Source organism: Amia ocellicauda, chromosome 8 (assembly GCF_036373705.1).
Source record: "Amia ocellicauda isolate fAmiCal2 chromosome 8, fAmiCal2.hap1, whole genome shotgun sequence".
Classification (NCBI taxonomy): Eukaryota; Metazoa; Chordata; class Actinopteri; order Amiiformes; family Amiidae; genus Amia; species Amia ocellicauda.
In genome coordinates this window covers 24,849,284-24,872,389 of record NC_089857.1, presented here as the reverse complement: position 1 = coordinate 24,872,389, position 23,106 = coordinate 24,849,284, and the positions used below count along the sequence as shown (strand labels likewise).

The following is a 23,106-nucleotide window of genomic DNA, read 5'->3' as shown; positions in this document are numbered from 1 at the left end:
TGCAATGCAATGAGGCTGGTTGAGTTGTAATTCCTAACAGTAGATGGCGGTAGCCCAAGAAACCTGATCTGGCGGGTTCACTAGGACTCACAGCACCAGTTTGCAGCATTTGCACAGGAGGCAGGGAAGCTGATCAGTTGAAGGGCATCAAATGAAACAAGAGGAAAGCTTGCAGCGGGTCCTCTTGAGTTCTGCGTGGAGCCTGTCTTCAAAGCAAGGAGACAGTCCGTTTTGAAAACATGGCAGATAAATCCAATTCGTTCTCAAGCAACAAAGAAGACAAATCCGATGGAAATAATGTGTTTCAAAGGCAAGACTCGATACAAAAGAATAACATGGGAAGCCAGAACATGAAAGACCATGGCAACTCAGTAGGCTTTAAGATGGATCGGGAAGAAGCCATGGTTGGGTTCGACGATCTGGATGGGTCATCGAGACAGTATGGCTTTATGCAGCGGCAAATCGGAGCCATGCTTCAGCCCGGGGTTAATAAGTTCTCCCTTCGGATGTTCGGTAGTCAGAAGGCAGTGGAAAAGGAGCAAGAAAGGGTCCAAACGGCAGGGTACTGGATCATCCATCCCTATAGCGATTTTAGGTAAGGAGTCGAAAGTCACCTTCCCGTGGTCACATACAGGTCCGCAGTACACTACATTACCACTATTTCACATGCTGTTCTACCTTTTCAAAATGCATATCATAATTCATTCTTTGTCGATTTTCGGTCTATCAAATGAATAATAAAATACAACCAATTCTATTCATCATCACTGCATCATTTCAATGTTCTTGGTGTGTTTAAGTTTAAAGATCTAATGTCCTTGTGGATTAAAATGGTGAATGTCATCTTGGTAAATTAAATAAACAAATACATTAGAAATAGCCCAAAAGGATGTGCATATATTAGTATTATTAGTATTATCATCATCATTATTATTGTCATTGTAATACTACTACTACTACTACTACTACTACTACTACTACTAATAATAATAATAATAATAATAATAATAATAATACTTGTTATTGTTATAATTATAATTATTAAAACATTAGAATTAAATGGCAGATGGTGGATTGGTGGATTGGAAAAATCTAAAATAGTCTACCTTTGGGAATTTGCCGAGAATTATGAATGAATAATATGTTGCATAGGCTACATGGTTTGATTCCATTTTCTCCTGCATATTTGTTTTACGTTTGAACCGCAGCGCAGCACCATTTCACCTTGTCAAATTACTATTAGCAATAGCAGTCCAATCCCTCTGTACTAGTACAAAATGTATAGGTTTCCTGTGTATAAAAACAAAATGTAAAATACACTATGATATGTCCTGGCGTTTATGTCATTGATGTCCCTTTTCTATATTACATGCGGAAAATATCTGCTGCAGTACCAGAAAAAAAAAAAAAAAAAAAAAAAAATCGAGAGGAACAACGTTGCAGTTAGATAACAGAGGCTACTACACATGAGACAAAGGTACCAGGAGGAACAACACAGAAAAAGTGTACTTTGCAACATCTGCTTACATCTGTAAAAACGTTATGTTGCCGTCGAGGTATAGTGGAAAAGCATTTGCGCTCCTTACCCTGGTTATTGAATAATACACTTACAGATTTCAGACACATCCCTCTTGGTGCGTTCTTTGGTTTTATAATTTTGCAATTATATTCATAAGGATAACGAGATTTAAGACGTGCAGCAGGGAAGTTTGCTGGGGAAAGTCATGTCTGAGTTCAGCACTGGAGTCTGACATTACATTGTTACCGTCGGTTGCGGCGGATGCGATTCATTGGCATGTTTCGTATTTTACCTTTGAAACCATTTCTGATGCATCCTGACGGAGGTTGCTTCATACCCGAATTAATAAAAATAAATCAACAGTGATTTTTGTTTTAAATTATATCAATTAGTACATTCCAAATAGTTTTAAAATAATACAGATTATCTACTGAAATTATTTATTACCCCGACGGTAGTTATTTCCTATGTCTAGTTAACCTGCACAATGACTTGTGGTTTCCATAAAGTACTCTGTGGTTTTCATAATGAGAAACTTATAGGCATATCGACACATTGAACGCTCATTATTAATTATAAACTTGAAATATTGCGGTGATATCATGTAAAATGTGTATGATCGGTGGGACAAAAAACATAATAATGACCGTTCAATCATAGCATTAGTTGTATTATTTTTACTGCAAGTAATGTAATACCATTATTCATACACATTGTATGCACTTCCCTGTTTACATGTATTGCTGGCTATAATATTCGCCTCACACAACTAATCATGATTATTAATATAAACTGTCAACAACATTTTATACAACAACAACATAGTTAATGTTATGAAATATTACCAACTGTATACCAGTATGAATTAAACTCGTTTTTGTAAGAGGAAGTCCGCTTCTGTTTATCGCCTGTTTGTTCATGGGTACTGGCCATGGTGCTGAAAGAGAAAATGCTTATTCTCAACCAGTTAACCTTGGAGCTCACCTCTAACGTATAAGGACTGATGCAGCAAAATTAAGTATGACTGGTCATTAGAGACACTTATTGTCTTGCTGATTATAATTCACTGATAAGGTATTTAAAAAGAGCCGCGAATGGAAACACTGCATATTTATAGGAATCAATATGTTCTTGAGTTTTTAAGGCAAACACAGAGTACGAGACGATTGTTGCTATTGATATGTGCGCTAATTTTGGCCACTGAGACCTTGGGTGTGGGAAGAACGGGTTCTCTGAAGTTTCAGGATAGAATTTCTTCCAGTGAACCAGAGCGGAAAAAAAGATTCAATCCCCATGACACCTTCTGACACTTGGATGTAAATGGAAGGTGAGCTAGGATTAGAAGACTACTATACAACAGCAGTCATGAGACTAACAACAGCATGAGACTAAAACATGTTTTATACATGAAAGTCATTACGTATCAATTAGACTGACCTTTAGGTTTCTAATATAAGCAAATAACTTAAATGCAATCTAGGCATTCAAAGCATGTTAAGGTCCTTGTTTCCTTGCATTAATAGGTTCACTGTGGGTTACTCATTTTACATAATTAAAATGGGCTCCAGTAATAGCAAATCATTATTTAAAGCCAACACCAACAATTGTAATCTATCTATCTATCTATCTATCTATCTATCTATCTATCTATATCTATATCTATATATATATATATATATATATATATATATATATATATATATATATATATATATATAGGAAAACAAAGATATTTAGATTGATAGAGTGCTATTATTGATCTGTACAATTTTGCACAGCCATTTTGAAGATATTTCTATATAAACCAAAACAAGAAACAGGTCATCCATAGTAGTCATTTTAGCATTTCATTTTGATGTGAAATACTCTGTCTTATGATGATAGTTGTCTGTTTTGTATTAATTAACTAAATTATATAAAAAGGGGGGTTGGGGATAGACTAGGGGCAAGGAGAATAATTAACATTGCTTTTGTATACATTAGAAATAGGCAGTGCTTTAACATTGGTATACAGAATTTGAAAATGACTGAGCAATTAATTTGATATATTCTACTGATGAAGTAAAAGGATGCCATAGCATGAAAGCCAAAAAGCCTTGTGGTCTGCAAAGGACTGTTGTTGAACATTACTGATTTCAGTATTTCATCAATGCATCTCTTCACAGCCATTGTACTCTGTCTGTTTATGATGAAATGCATTCTCATCCAGTTGAAAATAAATATATTAAACCCATTAGATTTGATAGAAGCACAGATATACACTATTTATTTAAGCATTAGCCTAAATGTATATATATATATATATATATATATATATATATATATATATATATATATATGATTATAATGTCTTCAAGCTTCATAATTCAAGTTTTATTTTAGTTTAACCACCTTGTGCTTTTAAGTATGCCTTTGATTTCTACTGACTCTTTATGGAAGCCTGCTTACTTTGATATATCAATATGTACATGTACAAGCAAAACTGCTGTTTGAATACGTAATTTGTTAAGAGTGAGGAACTTTCCTTATTATAGAAAGGAATTTGGCAGTACTTAAATGATACAGAATGTCTCTTTAAAAAGTGATCAGATTTCTGCTATGCAGTTGCTTGTCTGATGTCACTCTAGCTGACACCTTCATACATGACATACAGAAAAAGCAATGTTCTGTGCACTTACAATGATGTAAAATTAACATTAGAGCCAACATCATCTCTAATACCTAAGTAAGGGTAAGGTCATGATCACTTCCATGCACATGCTATAATGCAACCTGGTATGATGAACATGCTGAACATGTCATTTCAAAGTCAAACATACCATCCCATAGTTAATAGTCTTCACTCACAATGCTTTATTGCTATTTGGTGTAACTGGTTCTGTTAATTTGCTTAGCTAAGTCATTTTATTAAACCATAAAGATTTACATTAAATTAAGCATACTGTTGTTAAATTTATTAGTTTCCTTCTTGAGTGTCCAACATCTACACATTTTCAAGACACCAAGAAAACATAAAAAAACGGTATGAAATATTCTTTGTATGGAATCATTGTATGCAAATGTAGTCCTTGGAAACTTAATTCTGAACAGACTCTCATTACAACAGCTATTTAAAAATGTATGGCTGGTTAGTAATATTTATTATTCATAGATTTCAGACAGGTTACATAATGGGTGTGGCTTTGTTTTTGGAAGCTGTTGTTTTCTGCAAAATTTGTCTATAGTGAATGTTCATCTCATGTAACTCATTTCATGTTATTCTATAAGTAGTAATATCTTTGTCCATATTATATGTATTACAATTTTTTTGGAAGTTTAATGCAAGTTCCTAGCATTAATACACCATTTTAATTATTTTGAAGCAGTGCCTTATACAAAACAGTAATATGTATTACATAAAAACTGTTAAGACATTACAATGATCTATAGTACATATGTATATCAGTCTTAATTTTATGTTTAATGTTATATAAGACTTAACATTTTATTAATCAAAATGCATTTCAATAAAAAAACATATATAGTTCACAGCTCCTAGCTAATGCAGTTTGTACATAATCACGAAAAACAGCCAAGCGGGAGGACATGATCCATGACTCTCACTTGTTTTTTCTGCGGTGCAGTTGGTAGCTCATCTAATTTAGGCTTGTAGGTTTCAGCTCGTGACAGTGCTGCCCTAAGAGACATTACTGCCTTCAAAACCCTATTTGTATTATTAATCAGTAACTGAAGAGCACTGGTGCCACAAAGATCTCTGAAGTGGAGAGCAATTGGGAATGTAGAGTTAAAAAATAAGTTATATGTAAAAATATATAGATTTTTCCTGCCTTTCTCACTCGTTTTTTCTCAGTGATGCTACCCAGAGCCTTGGATAAAGGTATCAGCCAAATAAGTAAATAATATATGCAAAACAATATTATAGTAGGAATATTGTTTTTCATTACAAATTTACTTTGAATTCCACACAATCATATTACCAGACATTAACTCATTACTGCTCTTTTTAAACAGTTACCATGTTTCAAATACAAGACCAAGATATGTTCTGAGAAACACTACTATTTAGTTGCCTAGGGAGCCTTAAATAGGTTAACTTGATTAAGGAATTTTGCAGTCAGTTTAAGGTTTTCCATAAAATTTTGTAATACCATATTACTTGTAACTGAAAAGTAGACAATTATCATCATCAAGATTACCAGATATTTACAAAGTTAGGGATATGAAAGAAATTAGCAATTACAGCCATTATTGTATATCCCTTCAAAGAAGGTCACTCTAATTCAAACATATCTTAACATACATTATAATAATAATGATAATAATAATAATAATAATAATAATAATAATAATAATAATAATAATAATAATAATAATATACATTACATTTAATACATTACAAATTGCAATGCTCCATGCTTCTGGGGCCAAGAACAGTTTACCCTGTGATATGATTCTTGTAAGCTTCTATTTTGGTGCATGGCTGTAAAAATGTTATCAGTACTTATTGCATTCAGGAAAGTTCACTCCAGCTACAGCTCCCACACAAACACTTATTTTTTCACCCTTAACCTGTATCTACCATGGCTGATGTGAAAGAAATATGTAGGTACTATCTGGGAAGTCACTCTACACTCCACTGCAAATGTGTTTCTCCTGTGAGAGCTTATTGTGCTCTAAACGATACCAATAATTAGTATAAATTGAAAATAAATACATACATACATACATACATACATACATACATACATACATACATACATACATAAACACACAAACACATACAAACATAAAAAAAACAAATCATACTTAAGATGATACTTAAATATTATTTTAGCCTTAACATTGTGTGTATGCTAATTGGTGAGGGGGGTTCAAATTTTTATTTCTGGTTGGGATTAAAAGAGAGAGAGTTTTACATCACAGTACATAAATACATTTTAAAAAAATCTTCAGCCATAAAACATCTGTCAAACCTTCCACAGATCCTATTTTTACATTCAACATGAAAGGTGTTAACACAACAGCATTTTCCAAAACCATATGAATTGCTGCTGTGTCTTGAGCCTAGGCACCTGTTAGCCTAAAGTACTATCAGTGAAAGTTTATTAGTCATCCATGTGACACTTTAGCTTTGCTGTAGCACTGTGGACATGCAGTGTGAAAAGAAGTGGGTAGCATATATTATCTGCTTGTATCCCTCCTGGATTTGTGCTTGACTTGTGTCAGTGAGCCGAGTTGACCAACACATTTCACAGGGTACAAAAGATAAAGCTCATTAAATTCATTAAAAAGTAGTGCTGCAATAAGTCAAGCCTATGCCTGGCTTCCTTCACAATCTGAAGAGGCCCACAACAGAGACACAGAAGTGGATGTGGTTGGCATTGAAGCAGAATATGCAATAAAGACACGTGGCATTTTGTTATGACAAGATCCACAATGAACCAGAAAAATGAAGAATGAAGCAGTTAGTCTGCACACTGGTTTTGTGATGTGGAAGAGTAACTGACTCATGAATTATGAAATGCAGGAACAATATAGGATATTTTGTGGCAAAGCATCATTATGAACTAGATTTGATTTTCAGATTTAAAATGTTCTTATTTGTTTTGACCATTTTTCCATATGGACTTTGTTTATCCGTGGCCTTTTTTATTTTATTTTTATTTTTTTTACAATTTGACTCATTATGCAATTGCAATTGTTGTTCCTTGTGTAACAATATAACTTTTGAAGTCTATTGAGATTACTTTTTAGAGCCACATATAGTTGACAGTACTGTGTCGGTGTCAGTTATATGCACTTCTGTGTTAAAAAGGATTTTAAAAAGGTGGATTAATTGGGACTGTCACACGTAGACCAAAGAGACTGTAAATTTGGTAACTTATTAAAAAATGATTTTTGAAATATTTAGAATAACAATACTAAAGAATAATAATTTGCATTGTTTTCATAATTATTCAAGGCATAATAATGTATCTTGCTTATCTTTATTGAATTCTATACCATATCCATTATATATTTACACAATACATAACATGTTACAAGGATTTTATTTCTATTAATAAAGAAGAGGAACAAAGAGTAACATTTACAGAAGCAGGGAGGCATCTGTATGATTTCTGGATGTCTTCAGTTAATGAGTGGAACGTTGACTCTAAATAAGCATCGTGGTTTTGCATATAAAAGAGCCTGATCTCTACTTTCTTGTTTCCAGTTTTTTTTAATTAATCTGCAGTTGTTAAACTACATTCTAAAAAAAGGAATATGTTCAGGTCAACCATTTTGTTTGGGATAAAATTTACAGATCTTTTGTTATGCAAACCATACAGCCATTTAAAGGGTCAGATAAACACATTGTCTAGAGAGGATTTCAAGCAAGTTAAAATCTAGGCTCCAGATGATGTTCTATTAAGTTTTTAAGTTCTATTTTGAGTACCCCATTTTGTTTTTTAGTAAAACACACAGAATGGAAAACAAACAGACAAATAAAAACACCACCACAATAACAGCTCAAATACTTTTTAGTGTTAATGTTTGAATGATAACAGAGATAAGATACAAATAATAATGCATAATATTCAAATAAAATATATACTCTATTCTGGCTGACTAGCTGAGTTAAGAAAATTACATAATTGATGTACCCATGGGTTACTTAACCAAATGGATGATGGCATTCTACATTGGTATTCTCGTAAAATATAAAATGAAATGTAACCCTTACAGTTGATGCTGAAATTCATAGAGCCAAGTGAAATACATGTATAATAGGACATTCTGACAGAAATGCATGTTGACATTCTGTATTCCTGACATGTTTTTTCAACTGTAAATGTACTTACTAATTCTTGACATACATTACCCATTTTTCTACAACCAGAAGCAATTTTAAATAAAATATCATACCAATAATGTGTAATAACAAATTATGTCCAGTAACCTCTGAAGTCTACCTCTTCAGATTTCCCCAAGATTTTAATTAATTTTGATAACATTGATGTAGAGATTCAGCAGAAGAAAAAAGTGTCACAACAGACTTTTATCTGAAAAATAATGTGACATACCGCATTCATTTATATCAATGTCCCAAAATACAGGTTACATTTATAACCTATGATATTCTTCAAATTCAGATTCAGTACCCTTTCCTCTCATCCTTTGCTTATCTTTGCTGGAGAATTTACACATTAAAATCTCATCTCTGCCTGAATGCAACATACTGTAAAGTGGATTTATACAATCTATTCTGAATCTGTTCTTTTCAACATTTGAACAAAAGCTCAGTAGCATTGTTGTATTACATGAGTACTTTTTATATTGTACCAAACAAATACAATTCACAGCAAATAACGTTATATATGTGTGCAAGAGATACTATATTAGTTCATGGGAACAATTATAGTAGAGTTTATATAATTATATTAAATAGATTACATATCATTATAATCTAATACTGCCAGAGACACTTCATAATCAATGAGTTTTGAACCTGTATTCATTCATACATGTATTAACCTGACAACATAGGAAATTCAGTTAATCTGTATTTGAGTAGACATCATAATACAATTATGGAAAAATCCAATAAAAGTACTTACTTGCCTGACACCAACCATCATTCATTTTGTTGTGATCCTTTCCGAAAGAGAAAAATGGAAACTTCAGCTAAACTTCCACGTAACTAAATTATACCATAACATCTCACCAACCATTTCCTTGATACTTTAATTCTTGATTAACTGCAGTTTCAATCTTTGCAAGTGCAATGGTTTAAAGTATGGTATGTGTGAGGAAAAGGAAATTGCTAATGTACATGATAGATAGAACTTTAATAAGACCTTACAATATATTACACTAATGGTTTAGATCTGACATTTACAGAGTAGACATTTTTATTTACAATGGAAAAAGAAGTGTAACTGCAAATGTATACAAAAATTAATTAGAAATGTGTAAATATGTAATGGAAGTAATGGAACTTTACTTTATTAATCCTGACTGGGACATTATTTTGTCAATCTCAGCATAACAACATTACCAAATATAAAATAATACACATAAACAAAAATACATAATCCTTGAAAATCCATACAAATTTAAATCATACCCCCCCACCCAAACAAACAAAAAGAAAACAAACAAAAAACACTCAGATTCAATCTTAAAAAGTCTAATAGCTACAGGCAGGAATGGAATGGAAGTAAAATAAAACCTCTACGATAAATAAAACAGCTCTGTTGCTGCATTAATGTATTGTGTAGTGGATGCATCCTGTTTTGCATGCTGGCCCTCATTTTCCTTACCATTACCTGTTTAATGTTAATTTATAGAGAATCCATTTTAATACCATTTGTAGAACTGGCCCTCCTCATTCATTATTCAAGCTTGTTAGCATCAGCTTTATTAATGTTTCCTCCTCAGCACACAGAGGCATGAAATAAAACGTTATCCATGACACTCTGTTAAAACATGTACAACATCTTATTGCAAACATTAAAATAACTCACCTTCCTTAGAAAAAAATGGAATATTGTATATTGCCCCACTGTTCACTGTCCAGTCTATTTTCTATCTAAGGATTTATATGATTTAACCATTTCCACAATACCGTAACTATTGATGGGTATTACAGGATGAATGATATACGCTATTTTGCTTGTTGTTTGTCTTATTAAATAATGTTATTATATAAAGACTAATGAATCAACACTGTTTTTAGAGATTTAGGTCATTTTACAAAATGTTTAATATATTCTGCATTAAATTCAATATGTGTTGCTGCTTAGAATGAACAATCCTCTGTCAAACATAATTTAATTGATTGGATTTATAATCTGTTATTAACAGATTAAAGTTGTTGTCTTTAAACTGAACAATTTGAACATAAAATATTTTTTTGTTTTCTGTTTTTTTGTTTGTTTGATTTATTTTAGGTTTTACTGGGACTTGATTATGCTCATCATGATGGTGGGGAATCTTATTATCATTCCTGTTGGAATAACTTTCTTTACTGAGCAAACAACAACCCCATGGCTTGTGTTCAACGTAGCCTCAGACACCATCTTCCTTGTGGACCTTGTTATGAACTTCAGAACTGGGATTGTCAATGAAGAAAGTTCAGAAATCATTCTGGACCCCAAAGTCATAAAGATGAACTACTTGAAAAGCTGGTTCGTGGTTGACTTCCTCTCTTCTATACCAGTGGATTATATCTTTCTAATTGTGGAGAAAGGGTTCGATTCAGAAGTGTACAAGACCGCCAGGGCACTTCGCATTGTGAGGTTTACAAAAATCCTCAGCCTGTTGCGTCTATTAAGACTTTCACGACTCATAAGATATATACACCAATGGGAAGAGGTAAGATGTCTTATCTTTTACTATGGATTTGTGTGTGTATAACCAGATCATACTTTTTCTTGGCTAAGAACATTGCACAAAGATGTTAATTTCAGCAGTTTTCAATCTGAAATAGTTTTTTAAAGACAAACTCAAACAATTAGCTTGTTTGGCAAAATCAACAACAGGCACATGGTTTCAAGACATAAATCTAAAAATAGCACTTATTGTTACAGTGTGCCTCACAGCACATAAAATGCCACGTTATTGCATTACAATAACTTATTTAGTGCTTGATGTTCCTACTCTTGCATGTTAATTAGTCTATAATTATATAGATATGATCATCCAAACAAGTCTTTATGCGAACTACATTGACTTAATTTGCTACACAATTAGTTTTCTCTGTACATTCCACATACTACACTACACTTTGTCCTGAAATAACAGAAGTATGCAGTCATAAAACAAATACTGTGTTATTATATTGTCAGATAATTCACTATAATATAAAAGGCTATATTCTCTTGAGATGAGCATGAAAATAACAATCTTTTCTGTAAATATTTAGTTATGATATTGAAAATTAATGTTCAATTTGTTAAAGATCACTATGAACATCTAGTACAATTTGAAGAGACATAACTATGTCACTCAATATGAGATTAATAACACTGAAGATTAGGCCAAATCAAAAGCTATGGTGCTACAAACATTCCTGATGAAGTTTAGGTGATGCAAAAATAATAATTAAAAAATGACACCCACAAAAGCTTATTTCAAAGTATGCAGAGTAAAAACAATATCGGTGTGAATTCAGTTTCTAGGATTGCTCTCTAAAACATGCACAGCTCATTTACTACTCTGTGTAATTCTTGTTTGGTTTGTGCTCCAAACCTTGTCTTTTGGAAGTTTCCTATTTTATTTCACTTAAAATACTGTGATGCTATCCTTTAGCAAAGAAAAACACTCAACACTTTTTGTTTTCCATTGCTTGAAGAGTCTTCACTTGGTTTAAAGAAGTCATTGTGTAATATAATTCAGCATTTGTATTGTAATCACCATGCTTTTTATTTCCTAAAGACACTTGGTCATTTATTCCACCATGCTCATCACAGTTAAAAGCAGATTCTGTTGATGACCAGCTATGTAGGACTGGTCTGAGATCACATGATGTCGTGTAGGTCGTGAAGATCCCACAGACTTATTATCTCCCGAAGAATGGACAGTAATCAGACCCAGTAAAAGATGATAAACTATTTAAAACATTGTACAGCTCCCTTTTATGATAGCACTGAAATAAGTGAGTCATTTCAACAATATTCATCTGTACTGAGTCATCTGTAAATATATAACTGCAGTGGTGAAGTCAAAACAGAAGGACAAAGCAATATATAGTGAAGTGAATAAGTGAAGAAATAAAAAAATATATACATTAAATAAAAAGTGCCAAAATCAATCATGGGATGGCAGGTATAAATTATACCTTCTTTTCTTATTTACCACAAGATAGCATTATAACATTAAAAAGGAGAAGTGGAGCCTTCCCTCATCCATTACAGTTGGTATTTATGATGGGTAATTAGTTTAGCTGTCACGATTTGAGTAGGTGTGCACTCACTGAGAGATGCATGTCATGAATATCCTATAGCCCAAAAGAATGATATCATCCTTGAATTTGTTACTCCTTTCTAAATTAGCCTCTGTCACCACTGCATTGACAATGGTGAACCTAGATGTTTTCTGAATAATATATATAAAGGTATTCCTATCTTACAAGCTGTATATTGGCATGTTATGTTAGTCTATAGGGAGAATTGTGATGGAAGAACAAAAAAGAAGAGCAAATGATTCCTGAATATGGTGCTTGATTTAAGCAAATTTATGATATCCAATCTTTATTTAAAGCACAATGAATTTCCCATGTTTGTGTATGGATATATATTTCTTATTGTCAGATGGTTGCTAATATTTTGCCCGAGCTGATTTGTTTGGAAATGCACGGTAGATTTGCATCATTGCTGTGGTGAAAAGCTTTTTATTTTCATGTAAACTGCAGAAGAGAGTGTAACAGGGCTTACATTTATTTGTTTGTGAGGGAGGGATTGCCATCCCATGTTATAGTAAATCAGGGGATTCTAAAATTGTAATTGAAAAAAGCTTTAATAAAACTCCTGCATATACCTTATTCTCTATTGATATTTTAAACATGAACCACCGCTTGCAAAACAACACAGTTTTGAGAAACTTCTCTCTTTAGTATCTATAACTCATTAAAGATGGCGACTGCAAACATCCCATTACACGATGCTGCCACCACCATGCAGTAGGGATGATGTTACCTGGGTGATGTGCTATGTTGGGATTACACCAGACAAAATGCTTTGCATTTAGACCAAATAGTTATTTTTGTACAACAGATCCTTTTTTTGCACATCTTTTTGCAAATTCCAAGCAGGATTTTAGATTTTACATTTGCTCAGTACGAGCTATTTTTGACACACATTTCATCTCAGCCATGAAACGCTGTAGGTCTTTCAGAGTTGTCATTGGCCTCTTGGTGACTTCTCTAACCAGTGCCATTCTTATCAGACTGCTCAGTTTTGGAAGATGGCCTGCTCTATGCAGATTCTGGGTGGTGCCGTATACCTTCTACGTCTTAATGATCAACTTGACTGTGCTCCAAGGGATAGTCAGTGCTTTTGAAATCTTTCTGTACCCCTTCCCTGATCTGTGTCTTTCCATAAATTTATCCCAGAGTTGTTTTGAAAGATCCTTGATCTTCATGGCAGTATGTTTGTTTGTGGGACCATTGTACGTTCCTTTAATCATAGTTTGCTTTGAATATTAATCAACCGGTTATTGTGTACATGGGCTAATAAAGGCTTATTTATCTAATAAAGGTTTATAATGTTATATATGTTTATCTTTCTAATCAATACACATTTTCATATGGTAGAAAACTGTTACAATGCAAAAACCGCAGATACGTTTTTTCACAAACACATCTCAGAAAATAAGCTGTGGGTATTTTATCTACTAGAAATTATGTGAGCATATTTTCTGTTTCCATTTTTCTGCATTATTGCTACTGCTTCAGTCATGGATGTACTTACAGATGTATGCTCTCCTGTAGAAACTCACAGTCAACATCTGCATTGCTATTTTGATGATAGTCTGGCTGTCAAAAGCACCTAAAAAACAAATAATTCCTCACACATCAAAATCCAATTATAGCCTTATTACTGCAACCTTCAAGATTGGGACAAATCTCGGCATATGCTATTATACTTTTTCCCTTTTCAATTATTTATTTGTTTTTAAACATATATGTCTGTGTCTCATGAAACAATTTATTTTTCTGTCCAGAGAATTTATTTTTGCATCTAGAACAAACATTTTATGTTAACACAACCTGGATCATTATTATGCAAATATCCCTAGATGATTTTCCACATGGAAGATTGCTTGTCTTACAGTAATTGAACTTGTTCAAATAAAATATCTATGCATAAATATTACTTATACATATAACCTATGAAAAAAAAAACATCTATGTATTATATATATTACTAATACATAAAAAGATGTATTATATATGTTTTCCATATATGTATTAATTTATGTTCATATGCACAAATCGGAGAAGAGCAAAATGTGTATAGACAACACTTTATTCAAACAAATTAGATTACTTGGAAGAAAATAACTCTTTCTTTAGAAATAATATAGACATTTACTTAATAATAATACAAATAGCAATTCAATAGCATATTGTATCAATTCTCAAACATGATAGCATAGAGTTGAAACACAGAAACTGGAATTAATGTGAAGCAGGGTGTTCTATATTCATGCTCTTACAACTATCCTTATAATGACTGTCAGGCAGAATCTGAGACACAGACAGAGATGAAAGGGATAGAGGCTGTGACAGGTGCTTGCAATCACATCTGGGGTGACTGGCCATCCTAAATAACACACAACACAGCTATTTTCAGAGTGCTGGGCTGGTCTTTATCTTTTATGTCAGGTTTGTATTAGTTTGAGACACAAATCCTCAGCCAAATAATTATATATATATATATATATATATATATATATATATATATAATAATTATAATTTGTGACTGGTGAGTGGTATTTAGGTAGCTTCATTATTATTTGAAATATTTTATTGAATAATATGTTCTAAACCTTGTACAGTATTTATAACCAAAACATACCCATGGCCAGGCCTGATATCTGATATGGTATTAAAATAAATAAATAAATTCAAATAATACAATACAATGGTGAAATATAAGTCTTTTTTATTAACATTTCAATGGAATTGTTGTGTCTTTGTGGTTAAATAATGTATATACACCCTATGCCATAATGATTGACATTATGTGACACACTACTGGTGCTGTGTTAAAATACATCAGTTTCTAATCTGTTAAAATCCCATGAATCATAGAAAAAAGGAACTTAAATTAAATGTTTACCAACTGGAAACACACTTGAAAAAAAAAAACAATCCACCAATCAATACAAAATATCTCCCCAGTGTCTTCCTTCACATTGCTATTTTAACTTCTAAGATGTCTATCACACAGGTCAGGATATTTTGAGAGTATATGCATGACTTTTATTTCCTTCTCTTTTTTATGTATTTTTGTATCCTGTTTCCTTACTGTCTGGATGCTGGTCCCACGATAGCACATTCTCATCTGTCACATACTCCCCAAAATAGATATCAGTTCTATTTTTCCCATCAAAGTGACACACTTTTATATAAGAATAAATATGTTTTATGAATTTAATATTTATAGAAGTATAGTTGTTCCAACATCAGCAGCAAGCATCAGTCTAGTAGCACTCATATTTAATATGAGTAATATGTAACAGGGCCTTTCAGCTATGGAAATTCAGAGACAGACTAAGTTGTTCGTGAGGGGATGTCTGGGTTATCTTAAACACCCAAGTAGCTCTGTTTGAAAGGAAGCCATAGAAGGGAAATTACACATGATTAAAAAAGGGCTATTGTAAGTCTTGAAGATTAGTCACATGTAGACAACTAATTCTGTTTCAGCAGAACAGATTTGCTGTCTCTCACGTTGGGCAAAATCTGTTAGACCTTGGTATTATGTTTTTATATTCCAAGAAAGTAAAAATAAATATATTTTCGGCAGACAACTAGCAATCTTACGGTAATAATGGCATCTTTTAGCACCACCTCTAGCAATGCCTCTGGATTTGAAGATGTAATTTACTTTAACAAGATATTTCTTCAATCACGTTTGCCCTTATCAAAATAATTATATTGTGAATATGTTTCATATGTTTTAAAATGTATTTATCAATATATTTCACCTATTGTATTATTTGTAGATTAATATGCTACCTAGATCAGGCGTTAAATACACTTACATTATTTCCACAGTCACTTTTAAAATAAAAGTGTCTTAACTGACAGTAAACATGCATACTATGCATTACAAGAGGAGAACATTGCATTGATGTGGGAATTTGAGGGTGAGTGTAGGTGAACACTGCAAAACTGTAAAGGAAAGGACATTCAGTATACACTGACAGTCTAATCATCTGTATGATTAGACACACAAAACAACAAACAAACCAGCTGCTAGGGGCATCTTCATAGTTTAGCACAAACATATTCCATAGGAGGATCTAAGTCCATCCGTCTCCTCCCTCCCTGTCACTGAGTCATCTGTCTGCCTTTGATCCTTTTATTTCCACAACATTATTTTCTGAGTTATTTAAGTTGTTTCATCATTATTTCATTATTTTGGAATCAATCGCAAACAAGGTGTACTTGGATATACATTCACCAACTTTTCTGTTTACAATTTTAAAACTTAAAAATAATTTCTGCAGGCTGAATGACTGGAAACATTTAAAAAATATACATATGCTAAAATAAAGCTTTTCTGTATTAGGCAAGCATAATGTTATTTATTAGGTTTGAACAATAGCAACATTCATAGTGAACAAGCTTTTGTTTGCTGTGCTTTACTTTATCCATTTTGTAAAATAACCAATAAGTTACCTCTGCATTATTTACACATGTTGTCATTAGCCTATATATATATATATATATATATAATATATATATATATATATATATATATTATGTATGTTACTGTTTCAATACTACTGTTTCAATACTATTGTCCAGGATAAAACTAATTAAAGTACTAAAAAAGTTTTCCTATTCAATATAAAAATGTAGGCTTTCTATTAAAACTGCAATACATTATGAAAAACAATAAAGAACACTGTATGTACAGTTTTTTTTCCCAGACTGTTTTCTGGTTGAATGTCTTTGCCACAGTTTAATAATGTGGATATGTTAATATAAGCTTCTTCATGATGTGCTTTCAAACTAGACACTACTAGGCTAGGCTAATTGGAGCTTTAGTAGGATTCAAATAGGATTTCCAACATAGTACATAGTGAAGGTGAGTAAACTGTGATATCCTTTATGGAGGTCAGAGAGATGGGATTGACAGTCAGACTTAATACATTGAAGATGCTTGATTAATAAAGGCTTATGTTTTTACTTAAAATTACACACATATTCCTTCTGAATCCAGAAACAGCTTCCTTGCCCTGAGATTCCAATGCAATTTCAGTTAGTGCCCTTTCAATTAATAACTCATCTCCCTAACGGTGCTCTCAGTACTTTTTACATAACAAATTATCCCATAATAATGGCTTTGCAGAAGAAAAAAACCTTTTGGTTCCCTCATGTCACTCTTGGGCAATAATCTAGTTTTCTAAAGAATGAAACGTGTCCAAAAATGTAGTTCAACATTGAACACAATTCCTGCCCTTGCCTACTAGTGCTTCAGTAGTTTCACAACACCGATTTGCGTGGGGGCGGGCGAATGCGATTTTATTTGATTTTTGGCTTATTCTCTTGGCTACGGGAATGACGGTCCGGAGCCGGTCCAGACCGTTAAACCCCCCCCCTTTTACAGGGACTGAGCCAAGGAACTGCTGCAGAGGCGGTTGGTGACAGGGGAGGTGGTGGGATGCAAGAGAAAGAAGCGCTGGAGGTGTGCGTTGATGATGGGGTATTTATGCACTTTGACCGGAAGCAAGTGTGATGACATCGGAGTTGTTCACTCCCGAAATTAATTTATAAATTCCACTTACTTTTGTTCTAGACAGACCAATAATTCAACAAGATATTAGGGTATTAGACCACTAAGTTGGTCCATAACCAAAATATTGTCTTTTCTCCATTGCTTGTTTTGGTTCAAAGATAGTATCAAATTATGTTTCTTATTTAAATATTTTGTAGATATATAATCGGAGTAAAACCAATATGTATCCAACTGACAGAAAATATACAATTTCATGAAATATGTGTTACGTCATATCTCACTTTTAAATCCATACCTTTGAAATGCTGCATTGAAAATCCGCCAAAATGATGTTGGGGCCACCTGCACAAGTATAATGATCACATCTTGGCACCTGACAGTAATGAAGGTGCCATCTTGGATGCAGTGAAGGAGTTTTCTTCCTTGTATGTCATCTATATCAATATTTGTTGTATATGATGTGCTTACAAGAAATATAGAAAGAAATACTCATATGGCATCTTCAGACACTGGCCAACTTGTGAGTACAATCAAGACAGAAACCACATATTTAAGTTAAAATGGGCTAAATAGTTTCCCCTTAATATGACTTCCTAGATCCTGGAGCTTATTCCGGCAGAGTTGAGAAGCTTGTTTATGCTCCCAAAGGTTGCCATCATGCCTCAATTGGAATACGGCAACCTTCCACAGGGTATTGACTCTTCTGTGCTTAGTTATTACCATGGAAACACATAATTCTCTTAAATTACTCTCAGTAGTGGCAACTAGTTTGTCTTCCTGTGGGGGGGTCCCAAGCATAATTAATGTCTGATTGTGTAGCTCTATGTGATGCTATAGAGGTGTACATCATTGATCATAATAAATAATATGTTAAAACTAAAAAGTAAACCTGAAGCTGTAACTCTATAGCTACAGTGATACTTTATTCCTCACACAAAAAACAACAACCTTTGGCATGACATTGAAACCATGGCAAACCATGGAGCCATAGGCTTTCCAAATTTGAAATATATATTTTCACTGCAGCCTGTAGTTCATGTGTTAAATACTGTGATTGTTTTATTATCAGTATACAATACTGACTCATAATAGGTTAATTGGAGCAAAAACATATTACTTACTATATGTTATTTTATATTTTATTTTCAAATTCATATTAACCTTTGGTGTAAGCCAATTATAAGTTTGAGTTTTGCTTCCCATTTCAAGGTCTGTGGTTAGCCCCATAATACTCTTCTCCACTGCATATATTGTGTGTTTCATATAGTAATTTCTCCAGCCTCAACCCTAAGTATTGGAATCACAGGGGTCAGGACAGCACAGTCCCTGAGCACCTTCTGGTATTTTTGAAGACACACCTGCTCAGACTGTACCTCTAATACCAATAGCCAACATCTCCTGGACATCTCAGCACTTTTATGTGTTCCCTGATTGAACTGATATGTTCCCTAGTGCTCCCCATAACTTATGTATTTTAATGCCTTTTAATCATTCTATTGTACTTCTGTACCCCTTGGCACGCACCAGGGATGGAATATTCGGCACTTTTTTTTAGCTCATTTGCACTAGGATATATATATATATATATATATATATATATATATATATATATATATATATATATATATATATATTATATTTTGCACGTATTGTATTTACTCCACTCTGTAACACTTTGAAAATGTGTCTTGTGAAAACTGTAAGTTGCCCTGGGTAAGGGTGTCTGCTAAGCAATAAATATGATTATTATTAATAATAATAATAATAATACACACATCTATAAAGCCTCTGTAATTAGCTCTCTGTCAGAAGTGTATGTCGGTGTTCCTGTTGCTTGGCTCATTAAGCCTGTGCTCCTTAAGCTATACTGATAGTAGTCCACCTTGGGACCAGATGATCTCACTTTAGTCCTCGCTCACTGATTCCATTTTGAAGAGGAGCGATGTATCCTTCCGGCAGTTAATTGCCATACACATACTCAAATACTGATTTAACCTTAATGAGCCACATGGATGTTCAATTTAAAGGACCTCTATTACTGTGAGAGAATACTAAGCTTTAGTGTCATAACAGGCTAATAAACTGGTTTCCTGGTAGTATAATTGTATACTTAGAAATTTAATTTAAAGTCACTGAATTGCCAATGAAGTAAGAAGATAGGTCTTAGGTGGTGTCAAGTTTGTACTGCATTACATATATATATATATATATATATATATATATATATATATATATATATATATATATATATATATTTTTTTGTTTGTTTCATAAAAATGTACAGAATGCATATCACTGCTTATCAAGTTCTTAAAAAGAAGATTATATACAAACATATGTTTATGTATAGTAGAGGACAGCACATACATATATATTTTTTCATAATTGTATAATAATTGATAGATTTTATGGAGTGGCAGTCCAAGGTTTGTCTCAATTCAATGAACTGGAATCTTTAATTTATTCTAGGCAGAATTAGTGTTCTAGTGTACTATAATTAGTGTACTCTGAAAAGATACAATTGATACATTTAGTTTAATAGTAATTGCAGTTATTTATTAAACTGAATGAATCAGAGAATAACATTGTTTCAGAAGAATGGGTGAATACTTTCCACTTCAGCTGTGTGAGCATGTTTGTGTGTATATTTGGATATGTGTTTCTAAGTATGAAATGCAGATAGAGCTCAACAGCTGTGTGCATTTTTGTTTTGATGGTCATTAATAATACTGACAAACTTGAACAAATAAATGGAATTTAACTGGGGGAAGGCAGAAATAATGCTTGCATAGGTATTTCTAACTTTAGCAGGTAGGAAGATATATTTTAAAGTGACCCTTTGTTAATCACTGCCCATGCACTGAGGACAAAATTGAGGTCTTCACTGGCCCAGGTGCACAGCCAGTTCTGTATCAGCAGTTTTTTTTTTTTGTTTTTTTTTACTTTTTCAGACTACAACAAAATATAAATTCCTTTGTCAGCATGATTGCATTAAGCTAACATAACAATCACAGCTAATGAAAGGCAAACCTTAGTCAATTCACTGTTACATTAATAGTGTCTACAGCTGCTTTATGTGTAGAAAATTCTGTTGCTCTAATATAACATCATATGTAAAAAAACATACAGACATAAATACATATATTTAGCATTATTCACGGCATCTCTGACCCATACTGAAGTTGTGCACAGTATGGTGCATGTCAATCACCTTCAAAACATTCAAAGGCATCTTTTTTCAGTTATTATTTAATGTGCCTCGTTATATTGTACATTATATAGTTATTATATAATGTAAGTTTAGGCATTGTTATCAATTCACAAGCTTGTTTTAGAGACAGTTACAATATCGATCGTATTACTAGCAGGAGGGAACTATTTGTACATGGAGAGAGAACTTCATGCTAAGCATTTCAACCACCCTTGGCTAAAGATTACACAGTCACCACTTTCAACTTCGAGGGAAGCTTTGATCACCACAGCAGACTTTCTGCAGCCTCTTCAGCTCCCCTTTCAGCCCACTTCAACTACTTCTACATCTCTGCTTTAACTGTATGAATGTAAAGAAGCACTCTTGGTGCATTTAACAATTCCCATTTCAATGTAGTACTTCGAAGGATATATTTAGTGCAGATATTAAAGACCATACATTTCTCTAGGTGCAAATGTATGTTGAGTCAACCATCCTGCAGTATGTATGACAAAAATATGGCAGGATTGTGTGGCAAAAATCCTTACAGATTCTTGGAATTAGCCTACAGGACTCTTTACACAGAAGATATTTCAAAACTGCTCAAGCTCCCGTCATAAAATGTGTACATATATCCTGCAGGTTTTTATTTTGTTTGTTCCCATGGAGCTACAAATTCTTATTTATAAAATCCTAAGATATATTTATGTGTCTTTTATAAATAACATTTTACTGTATCGAATAATAAAATGGCTTGATTTTATTACACAGATCTGCTCTGGTAAAGTTTAAATGTACAATGGGGTTTGCAGAACTGTAGTATTATTTGCTCCATAACTCTATGCTTACTACTATATAAAACAGAGTAGCACACATATTTACCCCATATACACCAGTTGTGCAAGTTGCAAGAATACAATTACAAGACACTAAATGGGAATCAGCTATTTTGGTGAGCTAAGTAAAGAGATTAGACTAATCTGGCCTATTTTTAAGAAGATTCTGCCTTATGTCTACTTTCTGAAGAAGCATGTGCCGCAGCCTGCTGCTGATCCCTTTCTAGAGATTCAGTTTCTTCAGATAAACCTAAGAAATGTTTTTTGCTTGCAACCAGAATTTTTTCATTTTATCATTTGAAACACTTTTTATGCTCTGACACTTAATCAGCTAAACCCACTGTCATTCAGTGCATCTCAGTGCCCCATTCAATTCCCAATCTCTTTCATAGGGAGACTATTTCCTCCCATAGCCCAGGCAACTTCTGGTCAATGTGCAACACCCTTGTATTGCCACTACACTGAGGACACACTGTGACCTGTTAGCTCACAGAGTCTTACGAGGCATGCTATACAGAACTAACCAATGGCCAGCCTGTATTCCTATTTATACTGTGTAACAGCATGCATTACAGTCCATCTTAGATTAGCAAATACTGCTGACTGGTCTCTTTTCATGTTCTAGCACAGCTGGGATGAATCTCCTTGAGATTCAAAACTAATAATGTACAGAGGTTAAAATTAGAAGTATACCTTCATCCTGTCTTTGTTTGATCGATAGCCTTGGAAAGTTAAAATGCAAAGTGCATTCATAATGCATTCAAGGAGAATGCAGTTTTGTCTAAGCAATGCTATTCAAGTGTTTTTACTTATGCGACTCAATAATGTTGATTCATTAATAAACTAATGCAGTGGTGTCAAAGGTCCCAATCTGACCATTGGTGCAAAAATACCTATCTTGTATCTTGTATTTTTAAATGACCGGAGATTGGTTATCATTTAAAAATGAAATTAAACATATTTGTTTACTTATATCAATTATAACAAAAACATATCAATGAAAACTGAATCAGCAATTTATTTCTATGTATTTATCTATCTCTTATACAACCTAGGAATAGAAACTCGGCATGTCATTACATATTCAGTAGAGACAATAAGAAACAA

At 33.1% G+C, this 23,106-nt stretch overlaps 1 protein-coding gene across 1 annotated transcript in view; it reads left to right on the top strand.

The window, feature by feature from the left end:
• Positions 1-76: 76 nt before the first annotated feature.
• Positions 77-23,106, top strand: part of hcn1 (hyperpolarization activated cyclic nucleotide-gated potassium channel 1) — a 122,182-nt gene continuing 99,152 nt past the window's right edge. Inside the window, exons 1-2 of the mRNA XM_066710777.1 lie at positions 77-595; positions 10,453-10,876. Of these exons, the coding sequence (XP_066566874.1) occupies positions 240-595; positions 10,453-10,876 (780 nt within the window). The 5' untranslated portion in view covers positions 77-239. The remainder of the gene's footprint in view (positions 596-10,452; positions 10,877-23,106) is intronic.